The sequence below is a fragment of the Geotrypetes seraphini genome, chromosome 8 (assembly GCF_902459505.1).
Source record: "Geotrypetes seraphini chromosome 8, aGeoSer1.1, whole genome shotgun sequence".
Classification (NCBI taxonomy): Eukaryota; Metazoa; Chordata; class Amphibia; order Gymnophiona; family Dermophiidae; genus Geotrypetes; species Geotrypetes seraphini.
The window spans coordinates 58,907,270-58,926,259 of record NC_047091.1 but is presented as its reverse complement, the minus strand read 5'-3'; the positions used below and the strand labels follow the sequence as shown (position 1 = coordinate 58,926,259).

Below are 18,990 nucleotides of genomic sequence, written 5' to 3'. Positions count from 1 at the left end.
TATTAATTTTACTTTGATGTATTTTAAATAACCTCTCCCTCCCCTACTTTTTTTTCGTTTCATGTATGTTAATCTGAATTTGTCCAGTATTTTTAATATTTGATAAATTATTGTTTTTATTTACCTATTTTAATTGTTTCCTATAATCTTTTATAATGTACACCATCTAGACATGTGTTTTAATAGACGGTATATCAAAAATAAAGAAACTTGATCTAACTTGCCAGTGCTTGTGTCTTTTCTTATTTTCTTCATTCAGATCCTTTTTCCATTCTTTAAAGGATAGTTTTTTTTGGCTCTAATAGCCTCTTTCACTTCACCTTTTAACCATGCCGGCTCTCATTTCCCTTTCTTTCCATCTTTGTTAATAAGTGGAATACATTTAGTCTGGCTTCCACAATGGTATTTTTAAATAACATCCATGCCTGGTTTACAGTCCGAGCCTTTGCAACTGATCCTTTTAGCTTCTTTTTAACCGTTTTCCTCATTTTATCATAGTCGCCTTTTAAGAATTAAATGCCTCTACAGTAGATTTCTTTTGCAATGTCACTCCAGGCATCGACTCAAATTTGATCATGTTATGATCACGGTTTCCCAGCGGACTCAACAGTTAACTCCTTTACTATGCCTTATATTCCATTAAGGACCAAATCTAAAATAGTCCCCCTCGTCAGTTCCCAGACCAGTTGCTCCAAGAAGCAACATCTAGGAATTTTACCACAAGGTGGCCAAAGTTGAATCTGGCACTCTGCACAGGTTCCACTCCTTTATGATTAAACCCTGGCATATTTAACAGTCTTTCTCTGCCAATTTGGGGCACAGACCATAGGAGTCTACTCAGCATCAGTCCTACTTCCCAAATACTGACGTTGATATCAAAGCCCACTCCAGCCTTGATCCCGATCTATTTATGCCATTTCCAAGACCCAGATCGTAGAAGTCTGCCTGGCGTTGGTCTAACTTCCCAACCTCTGAAACTGCTGTCAAAGCTCACTCCAGCTATGAGATCATTTTCTATACAGTGTTTACTCTATGCATTATTCCATGCATTTTTGAATTTCGTCACTGTTTTTGTCTTCACAATCTCAAGCAAGAGTGTTCCAGGCAACGTAATAGTTTGCAATCATAACTAATATGTTAATTATTACAGCAATCAAAGAGAGAAGTTTAGATCAAATTGCAATACATCAGGATCATTAAAACCAAATAATATTTCATCCTAACAAGCAAAAATCCATTCATACTATTAACTTAGTGTCATTCAATCTATCCATGGTATAATAAATCCATAGCTTCCCCTTTAAAAAGATCAATAAAAGAAATGAGTTAAATATATCAGGAACATTAAAAACATATAATAATTCATCTTAACAAACATAAATCCATTCATGCTATTAATTCATTTTCATTCAAACTCATTCCATCCATCCATACACCAATGTAAGAAGACAAGAGAAAAAAAACCCAAAACAAAGAACTCCCAAAACAAGGAAATTATAATAGTTTCAAAAAGATTTGGGGGCCATTGATTGCATATTCTAATGATTAGACACCTTGGACACCTTTTAATTACATAGGACTATATTTAATGTGGGGATGGGGAGGTATGTTATGTGATTTAATGGGTTTATTCCTGATGAATAAAACATATGGGAGGGGGAGGGGTCTTTTTTATATGCATTTGACAATAATTGTTAGAATGTCAAGTGATTTGTACGAATTATCTGATTGAATATTGTACACTTGTTGCAAGAGTTAAAACTGAATAAAGAATTTAAAAATGAGTGTTCCAGGCATCCAGCACACTTTCCATGAGAAAGCATTTCCCAACATTGCCTCCCATCCTTCAGCCTCAGCTCATGACCTCTAATGCTATCACTTCCCTGTCTCTGAAAAGGATTTAGTTGCATATTACTGTAACACTTTTAAAGCATTTAAACATCTGTATTATATCCCTTCTTCCCTCTAAGGCAGGGGTGTCAAAGTCCCTCCTCGAGGGCTGCAATCCAGTCGGGTTTTCAGGATTTTCCCAATGAATATGAATGAGATCTATTTGCATGCACTGCTTTCATTGTATGCTAATAGATCTCATGCATATTCATTGGGGAAATCCTGAAAACCTGACTAGATTGCGGCCTTCGAGGAGGGATTTTGACACCCCTGCTCTAAGGTATACATATTGAAGTCTTCAAATCTCTTCTCATATGCCTTTTGGTACAAGTCCCAAATCATTTTTGTCACCTTCCTCTAAACTGCCTCAAGTCTTTTGATAGCCTTAGCAAGATACGGCCTCTAAAACTAAACACAATACTCCAAATGGAGCATCACCAAAGACTTGTACAGAGGCATTAACACCTTCTTCCTTCTACTGGATATGTCTTTCTCTACACAAGAAATTATGAAACAAGTTCTCAGCAATCAGTATGTTATCATATATTAATCTTAATTAACAAATATAAATCATTAGATTTATGTCTTATTTTTTTACATAGCAGCTGAAGTTCTTCATTCAACTGGGGTTAAGAGGGAAAGTTTCAAACCAATGTAAGATATTGCACTTTACTGCAACTTTACCACGAGAGTCACTAATCTGCAATAATTCAGTACTCTTCAACCTCTCCCTTAGTACAGGCAGCGTCCCGTTGGACTGGAGGACGGCTAACGTCATTCCACTCCACAAGAAAGGCTCAAAGATGGAGACAGCAAACTACAGACCAGTGAGTCTAACATCGATAGTGAGCAAACTAATGGAAACTCTAATCAAACACCAATTAGATAAGATCCTGGATGAGGAGAATCTACGGGATCCCCAACAACATGGATTTACTAAGGGGAGATCCTGCCAATCCAACCTGATCAGCTTCTTTGACTGGGTAACGGGGAACCTGGATATTGGGGAATCCCTGGACATCGTGTACCTGGACTTTAGCAAAGCATTCGATAGCGTACCATGCTTTAGCAAAGCATTCGATAGCGTACCATACCGCAGGTTACTGAGCAAGATGAGTTCTATAGGATTAGGTAACACATTGACGAAATGGGTTGGGAGCTGGCTTGGAGGTAGGCTCCAAAGGGTGGTGGTGAACGGCACCCCCTCCGAAATGACGGAGGTGATTAGTGGAGTACCACAGGGCTCAGTCTTGGGCCCAATCCTATTCAACATCTTTATAAAAGACTTGGCAGAAGGGCTTCGAGGTAAAATAACATTATTCGCCGATGACGCCAAACTGAGTAATGTAGTGGGCAAATGCACAACAGACGAAGATTCAGTGCCCGACAACATGATGCACGACCTACTCCTACTGGAGCGATGGTCTAGGACATGGCAACTCAACTTCAATGCCAAAAAATGCAAAGTTATGCACCTGGGCAGCCAGAATCCATGCAAGTCTTATACCCTTAATGGCGAGATCCTAGCAAAAACGGTAGCAGAACGAGACTTGGGGGTAATCGTCAGTGAGGACATGAAGTCTGCCAATCAAGTGGAGCAGGCTTCGTCCAAGGCAAGACAAATCATGGGCTGCATACGAAGGGGTTTCGTCAGTCGTAAGGCGGAAGTCATTATGCCATTGTATAGATCCATGGTGAGGCCCCACCTGGAATACTGTGTGCAATTCTGGAGGCCGCATTATCGCAAGGATGTGCTGAGACTGGAGTCGGTGCAAAGAATGGCCACCCGGATGGTCTCAGGACTAGAGAATGACACGGTGGCGGTTTACCCGCGGCCACCGCATTTTAGCCGCGGGTCACCCGCCGAAAACGGGGAAGAAAACTAGCAGTCGCTGCGGCGACGGGGACAAGGCCATTCACCGCCCTCGGGGCGGTGAATGGTCTTGTCTCCGCAGTGAGGTATCAAGGATCGCGCGGTCCCCGCAGCCACCGCCTGCCCGCCCGTAGCATTTAGCCAGCTCCCTCCCTCCACCTCACCTTAAATTTCGAGTTTTCTGGCTTCCTTTTTTCCGAGCCGCACGTGTTCAAAAATCCGTGCACGCGCGGCTGCGCGAGTCAATCAATCTTCTCCTCTGACGCAACCGGAAACAGGAAGTTGCAGGAGAGGAGAAGTTTGATTGACTCGCGCAGCCGCGCGTGCACGGATTTTTGAACACGAGCGGCTCGGAAAAAAGGAAGCCGGAAAACTTGAAATTTAAGGTGAGGTGGAGGGAGGGAGCTGGCTAAATGCACGGCTTTTTGAACGCGTGCGGCTAGGGAAAAAGGAAACCGGCAAACTCGGAACGAATATAAGGTGAGGTGGAGGGAGGGTGGGGGCTGCTGGACCATTCTTCATTACTTTGCCATACTAATTCCATTCTATGTTAGGTGCCACGGATTCAGATTCGAGTCCTAGCGATGATGAGTTAAAGATCCCAAAAGAAGCCAACTTCTAAATCCAGTGGTTAGAGCTACACTACACTCCTTGTGACCCTGGGCAAGTCACTTAATCCCTATTGCTTCTGACACAATGGGCAGTTCCAAAGACCAAGACTGGCCAGTGTCAAAGACAGGATGCTGAGTTTGATAGACCCTTAGTCTCCACTGTTTTTAGTGATCAACAAAGTTCTATGTTTCTATAATCACCCTAATTCTGTTATCATTGGATTAGATATTCAAAATGATTTAAATGGCCAGGACAGGCTCCTGGCTGTTCAAATCATCTGTCCAGGGCTAACCAGGCATTTTCAATCTTCATGTTCAGCCCAAATGGTGTCACACAATTCAGCAAAAATACCCAATTTTGTTCCTCATAATTTAAATATTGCTCATAGAAGGAACAACATTGGGTATTTTTGCAAATGGAAGTTGGAGGGTTAATTCCCTTGAAACAGCCAATTGAGTGAAACATGAATTCATGCTGGGACACAAGATAGGTTGAATTTGTTTTGAATTTAAAAAGAAAAATTATCAATGAAGAATACTATAATGGCAAGAAAATATAATGATAAAACAGCAACTAATTTTGCCTATTTTTATATATTAAAAAAGTACTACATAAGGTGAATGTCCATATTGCTGTCTGTTGTTCTGTTGAGCACTGGCATTGAAACAGCAAAATGCATTTATTGCATACTTGTCCTCTGTCGGAAACATTATGGTGGTATATTAGTTGTGTTAATAAAAATTTATAAACAAAGCCCTGCCAGCTGAACATCTCTTTCTCTAGTTCAGCAGCAGGAACTTTGATTTATAAGAATGGAATACGCTAAATATTAGAGTACTAAGGCTTATATGGATGCTGTGGGGACGGTGACGGGGCGGTGAATGGGATGGCAGTGGCGGTGACGGGGCGGTGAAAGGGATGGCAGTGACGGTGACGGGGCGGTGAATGGAATGGCGGTGACGGGGCGGTGCAGAGGATGGTGGGCCGGGGACGGGGCGGTGACGGGGACAGATTTTTTCCCCGTGTCATTCTCTACTCAGGACTCAAGGATCTACCATACGAAAAATGGCTTGACAAATTACAGCTATACTCGCTCGAGGAGCGCAGAGAGAGGGGGGACATGATCGAGACGTTCAAGTATCTTACGGGCCGCATCGAGGCGGAGGAAGATATCTTCTTTTTCAAGGGTCCCACGACAACAAGAGGGCATCTGTTGAAAATCAGGGGCGGGAAACTACGAGGTGACACCAGGAAATTATTTTTCACTGAAAGAGTGGTTGATCGCTGGAATAGTCTTCCACTACAGGTGATTGAGGCCAGCAGCGTGCCTGATTTTAAGGCCAAATGGGATCGGCACATGGGATCTATTCACAGGGCAAAGGTAGGGGAGGGACATTAAGGTGGGCAGACTAGATGGGCCGTGGGCCCTTATCTGCCGTCTATTTCTATGTTTCTATGTTACTGCAGGTTAGCCACTTGTGAAGTAAATAAGACAACTTGTAATCACTTTTCAAATGCCACTATTTGGGTTTTTGCCAGGCACTTACGACTTGGATTGGCCTCCGTGATGACGGGACACTGGGCAAGAAGGACCATTGGTCTGACCCAGTAAGGCTATTCTCATATTCTTATTTTGATATACTAATCTAATCTAATATTTGTGCATCGCGCAAACCTAAATAGGCTCAAAGCTACTTGCCGTGAGAAAAATGTATCTTGGGGCATAGAGAGGATGGAAGGGGAAGGAAGACAAAAAGAAGAGAAAAGGACCTAATTATACTAAGCAAATGGAAAAGGTACACGTGAAGATCCTGTAAATATTAGTTATCAAAGAGTAGAGTTTTCAGTTTCCTCCAGAATAGGGCATGGTTGGGTTCAGTTTTAACTGTCTCTGTAACTGCCCATCAAATGTCTGAGTGGTGTACAATTAAAAAACAAAGGGGGCATATGAAATCAATCAGAACATAACAAAAAGGAATAAAAATAAAGAGAGGAGATTGAGAATGACACACTGAGGCAAAATTTAAAGTACTTTATTTTAGTATTTATATATCACTTATAGCCTAAATTGTTTACTTTCAGGTACTCAAGCATTTTTTCCTATCTGTCCTGGTGGGTTCACACTCTATCTAATAATGTACCTGGGGCAATGGGGGGATTCTGTGACTTGCCCAGGATCACAAGGAGCAGAGTGGGATTTGAACTCGCAACCTCAGGGTGCCAAGGCTGTAGTTCTAACCACTGCACCACAGTGGGAACAGGGGAGCAACTACAGTGTCATGATAGGAAAGAAAAGGAAATAGCATGCGGAAAGAGGCCAGGGCAGTAGCATAGGCAAGTCGATACTGCAGGCTGGTTTTAGCTTCATTATCTTATATGCACTTAAAGTTGTTGAAAATTTATTTGTATTCCAAATTTATTATAGAGTAGTATGAGTTTATAAGATTACATTAACTGTGTGTTATTCACTGAATGTTCTCAGTTTCACTCTTCTGTGAACTGCATCAAAAATGTACCTCTCCACATCACTTGTATAGCAGGAATTGTCTGTATTTTGTCCCTCTGTACCTTTGTTGTATTTCTTTGTTTTAGTCTGCCGGGAGAGGCTAGTTTCCCTCTGATGCTCTACCGTAACTGTACCATCTCTGTGGACTTCTACAGAGGGTGAAGTTTTTGTATATAACTTGCTATTTTAGTTGCATTGTTGTATTTGCACTTTTGGTATCAGTGTTGTTCCTGTTATCTTGTTGAACCCTTTCTAATAAAAATGATGAAGCCAAATAAATAAATAAATAAATAAATTTTTATATTTATGTTTTTTTCACTTAGGAACACTGGGCTGCTAATGGGCAGTCCAATACTTCTGATGGTCACGTTTAAAGGGCCAGAAGTATCACTAGGGTTCATGCTCTGGCTCCTTTATGGGGTCTCCCAGAAGCATCTGGCTCTGTGTTAGCAGCTGATGCTTCCAGATAGGAAAAATAATGCATCTTGTGAAGTTCAATGGAAGCTGCATTATTTGATTTACAGAATGTGTTCTGCACACATCTGCATGTTTGCATCTTATTATTTTGTAATGTGCATTGAAATAAACTAACATGATTTATGTTCTTATGATTTATGCCATATATCCTGGCTTAGGAGTGAGATTCATATGATCAGTCTCTCAAATTTACTGATAAGGCTTGCCAAAGAGAGCGTCCTTCTGGAGTTCATAAGATGTAATGTGTATAGGCAACATGGTATTTGTACAAGCCCTTATTGAAGGTTATTTTTTGAAACCTGTATTTTCTTCAAGGATTTAAATTTAAATTATACAAGTTATTTCCTTGATGAACATGGTTTAAAATCTAAATAGCAATGGCAGGTGAAGTGACTTGCTCAAGATCACAAGGAACATCAGCAGGAGAAGCAAGGTTTGAACACTGGCTTCCCTGGTTCTTATATTGTTGTTCCAGCCACTAGGATACTCCTTTATCCAAGGTCACAGCCATAAAAAAACAAACAAACCCTGGCCAACATTAAGATAGGTGAAATCAAAAAGATCATAATCTTGACCTGCACATTAAACTCCAGGAAGGTATAAAATATGTACATGGATAGGTCCAGCCCCTCTCCCACCCCCCTAGATAGGCCTATCAGCTGCCAGCAAACTACCAGATTCCTTCCAACCCTTCTCCCAGTGGTACTTATAAAACAGGATGTTTCTCATATTCAGGTGCATTAACATGGTTCTCTCCGTCAATCCATGCAATCGAATCCTATACACGTTAATTAAATACTTCTTGACACTCCAATATGTCAAAGCACCCTAATGATCAAGTCAATCCCTTGCAAAAACAATCATGTAAATTAGACTTCCCATAACAGACGCATGCATTCTCCATCCCAAAAGAACGATTCTAAAAAAAAACCTCAAGCTGCTGTAATTGCATGCTAGTGGATATTTTGATTTTCATCAATGTTTTTGTTAGCCTATATGATAAAAATTCAATAAAAATGTATTGCAATAAAACAAGTTACTGTACTAAGTATCACCACGAATAAAGCCAATTTTCCCTTTCCATTTTGGCAAGTCAGTGAATTATTCTGCAGGGCTTTGCCTTTCTCTTTTTCAAAGCTTTCTGGGGGAATAGATAACAATGTAGATGTCATCCCCAGCCTATAAACTCTCAAAATAAAATAAAAATGCCATTATAAACATAAACTAGAAATGCAGTAATAATCATCGCGAAGAGTAAACGCATCAAGTATAAACACTGAAAATACAGCGTAAGTGCTTAACAAAGCACATAATTGGACTCTAACACTCTTGCTATTAACAGCCCACAATGGAAATCCGTGGGTCTCGGTCTCACACTCAGCATCAGGGTCCTGCAGGAAACAGTGGCCCGGCCCAGCCCCCGGAGCAGAGCTCGCACTGCCGCCATCCCGCACTACCCGCACAAACCCACGGCGCCTTTCCTCGGCAGGCAACGTGTTGGACAGCCAGCGGCCACGCTGGTCCTGCGCGCTTCCGCGTTGCCAGCCAATCCCGACGTGAGAGGGGAGGGACGTGCTTTTCCCGCTCCAGCCAACCGGCACAGGTAGGGGCGTGTTCGTTAACGGCGCGCTCTGCCAATCCCCTAAAAGAAAACCGTATCCCTTGCCGCTGTCTCTACGTGAGGCCTAAAGTGACGTTGACGTGACGTTCTGTGAGGGGGCGGGGTCCTGCTGCCTCTCCAAAACCCGGAAGCATTTTTGGTTGGGATTCAAATCCGTCTGCTTCCCTTCGGGATTTCGGAAGCGGTGTGGAAACCACGTGGCTTTTAACTTGCGGGAGCTGGATGGAGAATGGACCGAGATTGTTGCTTGAGAGTCTTTGCTTGTGAGCAGAATCTGTTGTCCAGGCCCGATGGTTCTGCATCCTTCCTGCAAGGTGAGATGGCGAAGGGTTCTTTTTTTGTACTGTACCTGCTGGTCCCTCAGATGGGGAGAGGCAGTTCATTCCGCTTTTCAGAATAGCCTTGATGAGTCTATATCTTTCCTATGCTACGATATGCAAGGTCATGCATTTGGGGCTCAAAAACCCGAGGGAACTGTACAATTTTTGCATGAAAGAAGAGCAGGACCTGAGTGATAATATGTGATGATCTTAAGGTTGCTAAACAGGTTGAAAAGGCGATGGTGAAAGCTAGAATGATGCTTGGGTGCATAAGGAGAGGAAGCCCCAGTAAGAAAAAGGAAGTATTGATGCCCCTGTATAAGACTGGTGAGACCTCATTTAGAATATTGTGTACAATTTTGGAGGCCACACCTACAAAAGATATAAACAGGATGAAGTCGGTCCAAAGGAAGCTACTAAAATGGCCAGTGGTCTATGCCATAAGGCTTATGGAGACTTAAAGATCTCAATATGTATTCTTTGGAGGAAAGGGGGCAGAGGGGAGAGTTGAGATGTTTAAATACTTACAAGTGGCACAAATATGCATGAGGTGAGTCTCTTTCAACTGAAAAAAAACTTCAGAGTGAAAGAGCATGAAATGAAATTGGGAGTAATCTAAGGAAATACTTTTTTATAGAAAGGGTGGTAGATGTGTAGAATAGTCTACCGGTAGAGGTGGTGGAGAAGACTGTGTCAGAATTCAAGAAAGCATGAGACAGGTATGTAAGATCTCATAGGGAGAGGAGGAGATATTGGAGGAGCAGACTGGATGGGCCATTTGGCCTTTTTTCTGCGGTTGTGATTCTATTTATGGCAGGCATTGTGTGTAGTGCCTCAAGGCTTCTCTCTTTCTCTCCTTTTGTTTAACATCTCTATCTTAGGGTATTGGGTGGGGTCTGTTTCAGATAAGTCATGTCCATATTTACTTATGTAGATGAGATATTTTTTGGTATGTCCCGTTCTGGTAACAAAGCTATGGTGTTTTGTGTTTTTAAAACAAACAATAGCAGAGGTTGACTCATAGGCCCAAATTAATTTTTTGAAATTAAATTGTGCAAAGATTAAGGTAATCTGGTTTGGCAATTATGAGGAGCTATTAGAAAAGGAGCTCCAAAGTATGCATATGTAATATATCATACTTTATGAATTTATCTTTTTGGTCAGACTGGATGGACTGTACAGGTTGTTTTCTGCTGTCATCTACTACGTTGCTATGTTAAGAGTTCCCCTGACAGTAATTTAACAATTGAAAGTAAATTGAGATGTTTTGGGGTTTTGTTGGATTCCATTTGAATTTCAGATTCAGGCTTTGCCAGGTGTTTTTTTAAATTAAGACAGCTGTGACATGTCCCAAAGTTTTAAGTAATTGTACAATCAATTATTCTTCCTCATATGGATTATTGTAATTCACTATATTGTGGTATCGGAGAAATTGAGAGTAATTATTGCAAAATACTGCTGTGAGGCTGATTTTTTTTTTTTTTAATAAAATCAAGTTTGAGAGGGCAGTTCTTATGTTCTTATCTCCACTATTGACCCATTTACACTGGTTAAATATCAGATTAAGAATTAAATTTAAGATCACTGGTATTTAAATCAATCTGCTCACTGTTTAAAAATACCAGTCCAGTTTACAACTGCTCAAGTCACTCATTTATTTAATCTTGATTTTCCTTCCTGTAAAAATATTTGTTGCAAAAAGCAGTTAGGTCTTACTTTGTTTATATAGGAGCTCTAATACAGAATCAGCTTCCACTTGGTTAGACAAATCAGTCATTATTTAAGACTTTGCAAATCCCTTAAAACTTGTTTGGTTTAACTAAGGACACTTTTTACAACACGGCATTAGAGGTTATCTACAGTGGGCCAGCGAGGTTAATGTACAGAATGACACGGGGACACATTTTTCCCTGTCCCCGCGGGAGCTCATTTTCTCATCCCATCCAGTTCTGTTCCTGCCCCTGCCCCATTCCTGCATGCTCTGTCCTCATCTGCACAAGCCTCAAAACATTTTAAAATCATAAGTGTCTGAGGCTTGTGCGGTTAAGGCAGAGCTTACAGGACTGGGACAGAGACAGCGACAAAATTTGCAGGGATGGGGAAGTTGAGTTCCTGTGGGGACGGGAAAAAATTTGTCCCTGTGTCATTCTCTAGGTTAATGCTCTGACGCTCATAGAAATCCTATGTGGTACAGGCCCAGGCTGGCCTGGCTTGATTGGGAACATGGAATTAGAAGCTGACTGAGGATGGCAAGAATGACTGGGGTTTATTTTTATTTAACTTATGTTGGACTTGTTTAATTTTTGCTTTTTTTCCCCCTTGGTTTTATTTTTAGGATTTTTCTTTGGGGTTCTTTGATTTTGAAGTTTTCCCTTCTGTTGTGCCTTGTATTATATAATTTTTTCCCTCTTCCTTCTCTTTATATAGGTAAGTGTAAGTAATTATTTCTTTCATAGGTACTATAGCTAGATTGTGAGCATGTTGGGACAGAGAGGGAAATTCAAAGTACCTGATTAGAGTTTTGGCCATTACTTAAGTCAATTTAATTTGTTTTATATACCGCATCAAATCCTTTGGGAAATTTAGCGCAATACAAGACGCCACATTAAATTAAAACCCTGCATAAATTTGTAATTGTTCCCTTAAATGTAAAGATCTTAATTATTATCCGCACTGGACCTGGTCAGAAAGCTGTGGAATACAAAAACAAGAACTGAATTGAATTGAATTAGAGTTTATCTAATTCATGCATAGTCATTAAGGCTATTCTGAAAAGCAGATCCTCTTGTGGTGCTTGGATGCTGGCGTTGCTCAGGCTTTAGATGATGGGAAGGATCTTTCACCATTATACTTCTCTGTGGGATGAATAAGTAAAATTTTGCTTAACTGTTTTTGCGAGTTAAAGGTTATTCATAGCCAGATAACATTTTGCTAATATTATTGAGAACACATTCACTTTAGGATATATTGATTTGCCAGCCTCTAAAACAGTGGACCGGCGGAAATAAAATAATTATTTTGTGGCCGGCACCGGTCTGCGGACCAGCAGTTGAAGATTACGGGCTACATCGTGCCCATCTCCACCCAATCTTTGCCCCAGACCCCGCCCCCATAATAGTACTAATTGTAACACCATTTTTTCCATCCATTTTTCATATATACACACATACAATATAATCGTATTAACAACACATAATGGTTAACCACAAAATTAAAATACACAAAGCACACTGTATGCTTTTCAACATTCATTCCTACCAGAAAACAGATAACCTCATACAAATGCAGGACCAAAAACTAAAAGTACTAATATTCACAAACAAACCCTAAAATGCAAGACTTTGCAAGCAGTACAACACCTAGAGAAAAACAAACAAATGCATTTCTTCCTAAACAGACAATTAGGGCAGATGTAAAATCACTAAATAAAAAAAATAAAAGCATTTCCCTTACCGTTATTGTCTCTCTCCCTCGATGTGCCTTGCCTTCTGGCCTGCCCCCCGGTGTTAGCTTAAGGCCGGTCCATGGTACGATCAATGCAGGGTCTTTGGGCCAGCTCACTGAGTACTGCATTGCACAAAACTGTGGGAAGCGGCTTCTCGCGCGCGTCCCACGCCTCATCTGGAAGCCTTCCCTCTGACGTTGCAACGCTTCTGGGTCAGGCGCAGGCCGCGGGTAGGAGCCTTTTTCCACAGCTTTGTGCACTGCAGCACTCGGGGAGCCGGCCCGAAGATGCCTTGTTGATCGTACCGAAGACCGGCGGCTACAGAACAATCTCATGGGCCCGATGGACGTGCCGGCCCTGTGGACTGGCACCGATCTAAGGACCGACGGTTGAAGAACACTGCTCTAAAAGATTTGAAGAGGAGTGCTCAAGAAGCCCAGGTTTGGATACCAAGCTGACATAGCTCCATAGACCAAAACCAGAGTTGACTTTATTCCATTTCTGCTGCCTGCTCACAAATTGGATTAGTGAAATAGTTACGTGGGCAGAGAGTGGGTTATTAAATGAGAGTGAGACAGACTGTGAGCAGTGGCTTAGTAGATTAGTGGGAGGTGTTGGTGTATAGGGGTTCTGAGTCATAGTCTTGAAAAGATGGACACCAAGCGGAAGTGTTCAACTCGAGCCACTAGTAAAATGACTTGCGCTTTTAAGAAATAGGGGAGAGGGTAGCCTGCCCAGAGCAGTAGCTGTAACACTAACAGTGTTACTGGGCAAACTAGAGGTCATTTTGATCTTTATTTGCTCCTGTTGCTACATCCCAGATTGGAATCCTGACATACCGTATTTTCGCGGATATAACGCGCACCATTGTAAAACGCGCACAGGGGTATAGCGCGCAGAAATCACGATGATATGTACAAAAACTTTTCTATACCGCGCTCAGGCATATAACGCGCATGCTGCCCGACTCTCCTCTGGCCACCCCGACTCTCCTTTCGCTCTCCCCGACTCTCATCTGGTTGCCCCGACTCACCCTGACTTTCGGTGCACTGCCCCGACTCTCCTCTGGTTGCCCCGACTCACCGTTCACCCGCCCTGACTTTCGGTGCACTGCCCCGCCTCTCCGTGCCTGTCCCCCTTGAAGTCCTGTCCCCCCTTGAAGGTCTGCCTGTCCCCCCTTGAAGTCCTGTCCCCATCCTGAAAGCCTGATGCTCCCCCTCGACGTCCGATTCTTCTCCCCCCTCGGCAGGACCACTCGCACCCCCACCCCGAAGGACCGCCGACTCCCCGACAATATTGGGCCAGGAGGGAGCCCAAATCCTCCTGGCCACGGCGACCCCCTAACCCCACCCCGCACTACATTACGGGCAGGAGGGATCCCAGGCCCTCCTGCCCTCGACGCAAACCCCCTCCCCCCAACGACCGCCCCCCCCCCAAGAACCTCCGCCCGTCCCCCAGCCGACCCGCGACCCCCCTGGCCGACCCCCACGACACCCCCACCCGCCTTCCCCGTACTTTGTGTAGTTGGGCCAGAAGGGAGCCCAAACCCTCCTGGCCACGGCGACCCCCTAACCCCACCCCGCACTACATTACGGGCAGGAGGGATCCCAGGCCCTCCTGCCCTCGACGCAAACCCCCCTCCCTCCAACGACCGCCCCCCCCCCAAGAACCTCCGACCGACCCGCGACCCCCCTGGCCGACCCCCCCACCCCCCTTCCCCGTACCTTTGGAAGTTGGCCGGACAGACGGGAGCCAAACCCGCCTGTCCGGCAGGCAGCCAACGAAGGAATGAGGCCGGATTGGCCCATCCGTTCTAAAGCTCCGCCTACTGGTGGGGCCTAAGGCGCGTGGGCCAATCAGAATAGGCCCTGGAGCCTTAGGTCCCACCTGGGGGCGCGGCCTGAGACACATGGTCGGGTTTGGCCCATGTGCCTCAGGCCGCGCCCCCAGGTGGGACCTAAGGCTCCAGGGCCTATTCTGATTGGCCCACGCGCCTTAGGCCCCACCAGTAGGCGGAGCTTTAGGACGGATGGGCCAATCCGGCCTCATTCCTTCGTTGGCTGCCTGCCGGACAGGCGGGTTTGGCTCCCGTCTGTCCGGCCAACTTCCAAAGGTACGGGGAAGGGGGGTGGGGGGGTCGGCCAGGGGGGTCGCGGGTCGGTCGGAGGTTCTTGGGGGGGGGCGGTCGTTTGAGGGAGGGGGGTTTGCGTCGAGGGCAGGAGGGCCTGGGATCCCTCCTGCCCGTAATGTAGTGCGGGGTGGGGTTAGGGGGTCGCCGTGGCCAGGAGGGTTTGGGCTCCCTTCTGGCCCAACTACACAAAGTACGGGGAAGGCGGGTGGGGGTGTCGTGGGGGTCGGCCAGGGGGGTCGCGGGTCGGCTGGGGGACGGGCGGAGGTTCTTGGGGGGGGCGGTCGTTGGGGGGAGGGGGTTTGCGTCGAGGGCAGGAGGGCCTGGGATCCCTCCTGCCCGTAATGTAGTGCGGGGTGGGGTTAGGGGGTCGCCGTGGCCAGGAGGGTTTGGGCTCCCTCCTGGCCCGATATTGTTGGGGAGTCGGCGGTCCTTCGGGGTGAGGGTGCGAGTGGTCCTGCCGGGGGGGGGATGTATCGGACGTCGGGGAGTCGGCCGGGCAAGAGGGCTTGGGCTCCCTCTTGCTCCGATCGTGGATGCGGGTGCGGGTGGGAGCGCGTGCGAGCGGTCGTTCGGGGTGGGGGTGCGAGCGGTCCTGCTGGGGGGGTGAATCGGGCGTCGGGCGGGGTGGGAACTATGTTTAAAAACTTTTGTATACCGCGCTCAGGCATATAACGCGCGAGGGGTATGCGCGGTACGTAAAATCACGTATAACGCGCGCGTTATATCCGCGAAAATACGGTAAGTCTCTCGTTATACAGTCCTTGCTTTGAAACATTGCAGGTTAAGGAGCTTTGACCAGAGAGCAAGGTGGTCTTCCTGTGTACAATATCTCTTCTTAGTTGGTAGAGGGGGAGAGGAAAAAAGCCTTTTCTAGTTTTATGCACAGTGGTCCTCCTTTTGTGACCTAGCAGTGCTTTCCTACTGCTTTAGCTTTCCAGGAACCTTGCAATCTTTATTCCTAAATCTTGCCATTAGGGGGCACCACTGCATGTTCAAACCTCCCCTACTTCTACTGCATCGCTAATAGGCCCAAGAAGATGACTTGAAAACCAGAAATCAAAACCCATATCTCTCTGCACGGCAGAACCCAGCTCAACTTCCCCCCCCCCCTCCCCTACTGAGGGAGGGTGGTAGCTTTCTGCATCTTTTCTCATGCAACGCACTCTCTAATAAAGTAATACAGATAGCTGGTCCCAAACTAGCACATGTAGTCCAAAGAATCCGTCTGTCACCTTTCCCTAATCCGCAAATACTCTTGACAAGATGTATTTTTTTGACCATGAAACAATGGGGTCTTTTTGCTAAGGCGCGCTAGCCGTTTTAGCGCGCGCTAAACGCCAACGCGTCCATTATATTCTATGGACGCATTAGCGTTTAGCGCACACACTAAAACGTCGGCTAGCGCGCCTTGGTAAAAGGACCCCATAATGAGGATTCTTTGTAAATTGCATAAATAAATATATAGGGAAAGGCTGGTGGAGTAATTTCTATGATTGATGTAAATGCAGTTTTGAAGTTAATTACATGTATATTTTAATGCATTGTTTTTGATTAGAAAATTAATAAAGATGTATAAAAAAAAATTATGGCTAGAAAATTGTATTAGCTAAAACCAAAAGAGGCTGTGTTGTGTTTTCCGCCCCCCCCCCCTCCCCCTTTGTCTACAGGTGATACCTCGGTCCTTGCAGGTATCTACGGTCCAGCAGAGGTTAAAGTTAGTAAAGAAATCTTTGACAAAGCGACACTGGAAGTCATCCTGAAACCAAAAATTGGGTTACCAGGTACAGTGCAGAACTGTGTGGGGTGGAATGGTGACAAGACATGATTTCATTATGTTGGCGTGACAGAAAATAATTGAGCATATCCTTATCTCTTTCTGATGGTGTATGTAGTACGGAACGAGGAGGGGGGCTTATGCGAATGGAACGTATGGGGTACGGCGTGTTTGCATTGGAGATGGTGGAAGAGGCAACAGGTACTGTTCATGTAAGTCTTGGGTCTTCACAGCCTCTCTTCCCTCTCAATCTCAAGCTGTACAGGAGAAGAACCAAGAACAGATAATCCGAAACACATGTGAGGCTGTTGTGCTTGCAACTCTGCATCCCAGGACGTCCATCACTATCGTCCTACAGGTGGTCAGCGATGCAGGCTCTGTATCCTTTCTCTGAAGATAAATAGCTCTTGTCCCTTGATATATCTGATCAGTTGTGCCTTGATATCCCCAAAGTGGAAGTCCCTGTACAGAATAACCCTCCCTCTTGTGAACTTTCACTTTGGAATTAAGCGCATAACCCCCCCAAAAAGCTGACATACCGAAATAATGTTGAATTCTAACACAATAAGGTTAATTGAAACATCTGGAAAGGGAATTTTTTTTAAATAAGGGTAGGCTCCGTGGCGTCGTAAGGGAGGGGATGGCTGTCTGCCCTGGGCGCCGTTTGTTGGCTCCTCCGCTCCTTCCCCACCCCTCAGCACCGCTCGCCCCTTCCCTCGTACCTCTTTAACGTTCACAGTACGAGCAGCAATGCCAATCTACTGTCCACGCCATCATCGGCTCTCTCTTTGACATCACTTCCTGGACTCGCGCCTAAGAAGTGACGTCAGAGGAAGAACTGACGCTGGCACAAGCAGCAGGTTGGGGTTGCTCCTCATGTCGCAAAAGTTAAAGAGGTTCGAGGGAGGAGGAGGGGCCGGGGAAGGAGCGTATGGGTGGGGGGAGGGGCACTGCCTCTCACCCTTACTACGCTACTGGGTAGGCTTTAGGAAATTTTCTTCATGGAATGATTAATAATTAAAACAGCCAGTCAGGGGAGGTCTTATAGTAAAATAGCAATTTTAAGAAAGCATAGGCTAGGTACGGATAGTTTTAGTGGTGGGGAAGCAAAAATATCAAGACTAGGAGAGGTGTCAAACATAAGCACTTGGGGCTGAGAATTTCCAGCAGTGAGGTTGCAGCTGATAAAGCATAGTGGATCCTCAGTGTTAGGAAAATATAGGATAATGCCAAATAGCAGGAGAGATATGTAGTGACTGGATGAGCCTGGGTCTGTCTGCCAGAAGCTAGTCAAAAATGTATTTGTCAGTCCAAAAAAGGTATCGCATTATATGAGAAACAAAAAAAATCCCTATATTCAAGTGGACTAACGTAGCAAGTACACTTTTATTTGTCTTGATAGTATGAGTTTCTATTTGCTTCTTTGTCTGTAAGGAAAGTTAAATAGTTTTGAGAAGGATTTGTCAGGGTGACAAACACTACTTTCAACCCTCTCTTCATGCTAAAACCCAAATATGTTCTGTATATTTTAAGTGTGTTGGAGGAATGGTGGAGGTTTCAGGTGTGTAATATTCTCAAGTGGCCTGAGGAGGACAGTAGTGCACCACACAGTGTGGAAGCTATTGTGGAAGTTAAGAGACTTTGTACTGATCCGAGAGCTTTCGTGCAGCGCACAGCCTTGTGCCCAAATCCCTCCCCTGATCCTTGCTTGCAGTAGTTATAACTTGTATTCTGAACCAGGGTTATGGGAATTAAATGCCTCAAAACTATTGGCTAGGGTAGGATATGTAATTAACTCATCATGCCTGCAGAAAAAATCAACAACAAAATTGCAAACGTACATGAGGGAGAGTAAAAGAGGGGAATCGTTGTAAAAACTAACATGAAATTCCATTCTATCATCTCATTCAGACCTTTGGGTTGGACAGAATTTAGTTTGAAAATCCAAAACTGTTCCTGCAGTTGTAAACGAGCCATCTTGTCACCTCTAAAATTCACAGGGATCTGTTCGATTATAGCCCAAACAGCCTGCATCAGGAGTCTGAAGGCAAATTTGGACCTGAGCCAACCCTCTATTATCATGTCCTTGTTATGTTCAAACTATTTTTATTGATAAAAAGAGAGAACATATACATACATAAAAAAAATAAACAACCATAGTATAAAAAGATCAGCGAGAATGGTACAACGCAGTAAATCCACGAACTTCATCATCAAAAAAAAATTTGTTTTTTCAACTACAGGATATCAAACCAATAACCTAAATCCTCCCCCCCTATAACTCTCCCCCCAAGTATATATCAACGACTGTTATTGATGACAAATACAAACAGAACAGCAA

At 44.4% G+C, this 18,990-nt stretch overlaps 2 protein-coding genes across 2 annotated transcripts in view; one reads left to right on the top strand and one right to left on the bottom strand.

Annotated features, from left to right (window-relative positions):
• The window catches only part of BCKDHA (branched chain keto acid dehydrogenase E1 subunit alpha), a 47,437-nt gene extending 38,487 nt beyond the window's left edge, over positions 1-8,950 (bottom strand). The window contains exon 1 of the mRNA XM_033954965.1: positions 8,734-8,950. Within this exon, the coding sequence (XP_033810856.1) occupies positions 8,734-8,805 (72 nt within the window). The 5' untranslated portion in view covers positions 8,806-8,950. The remainder of the gene's footprint in view (positions 1-8,733) is intronic.
• A 114-nt stretch (positions 8,951-9,064) lies between these two features.
• The window catches only part of EXOSC5 (exosome component 5), a 40,052-nt gene continuing 30,126 nt past the window's right edge, over positions 9,065-18,990 (top strand). Inside the window, exons 1-3 of the mRNA XM_033954966.1 lie at positions 9,065-9,293; positions 16,543-16,656; positions 16,907-17,028. Coding sequence (XP_033810857.1) covers positions 9,209-9,293; positions 16,543-16,656; positions 16,907-17,028 — 321 coding nt within the window. The 5' untranslated portion in view covers positions 9,065-9,208. The remainder of the gene's footprint in view (positions 9,294-16,542; positions 16,657-16,906; positions 17,029-18,990) is intronic.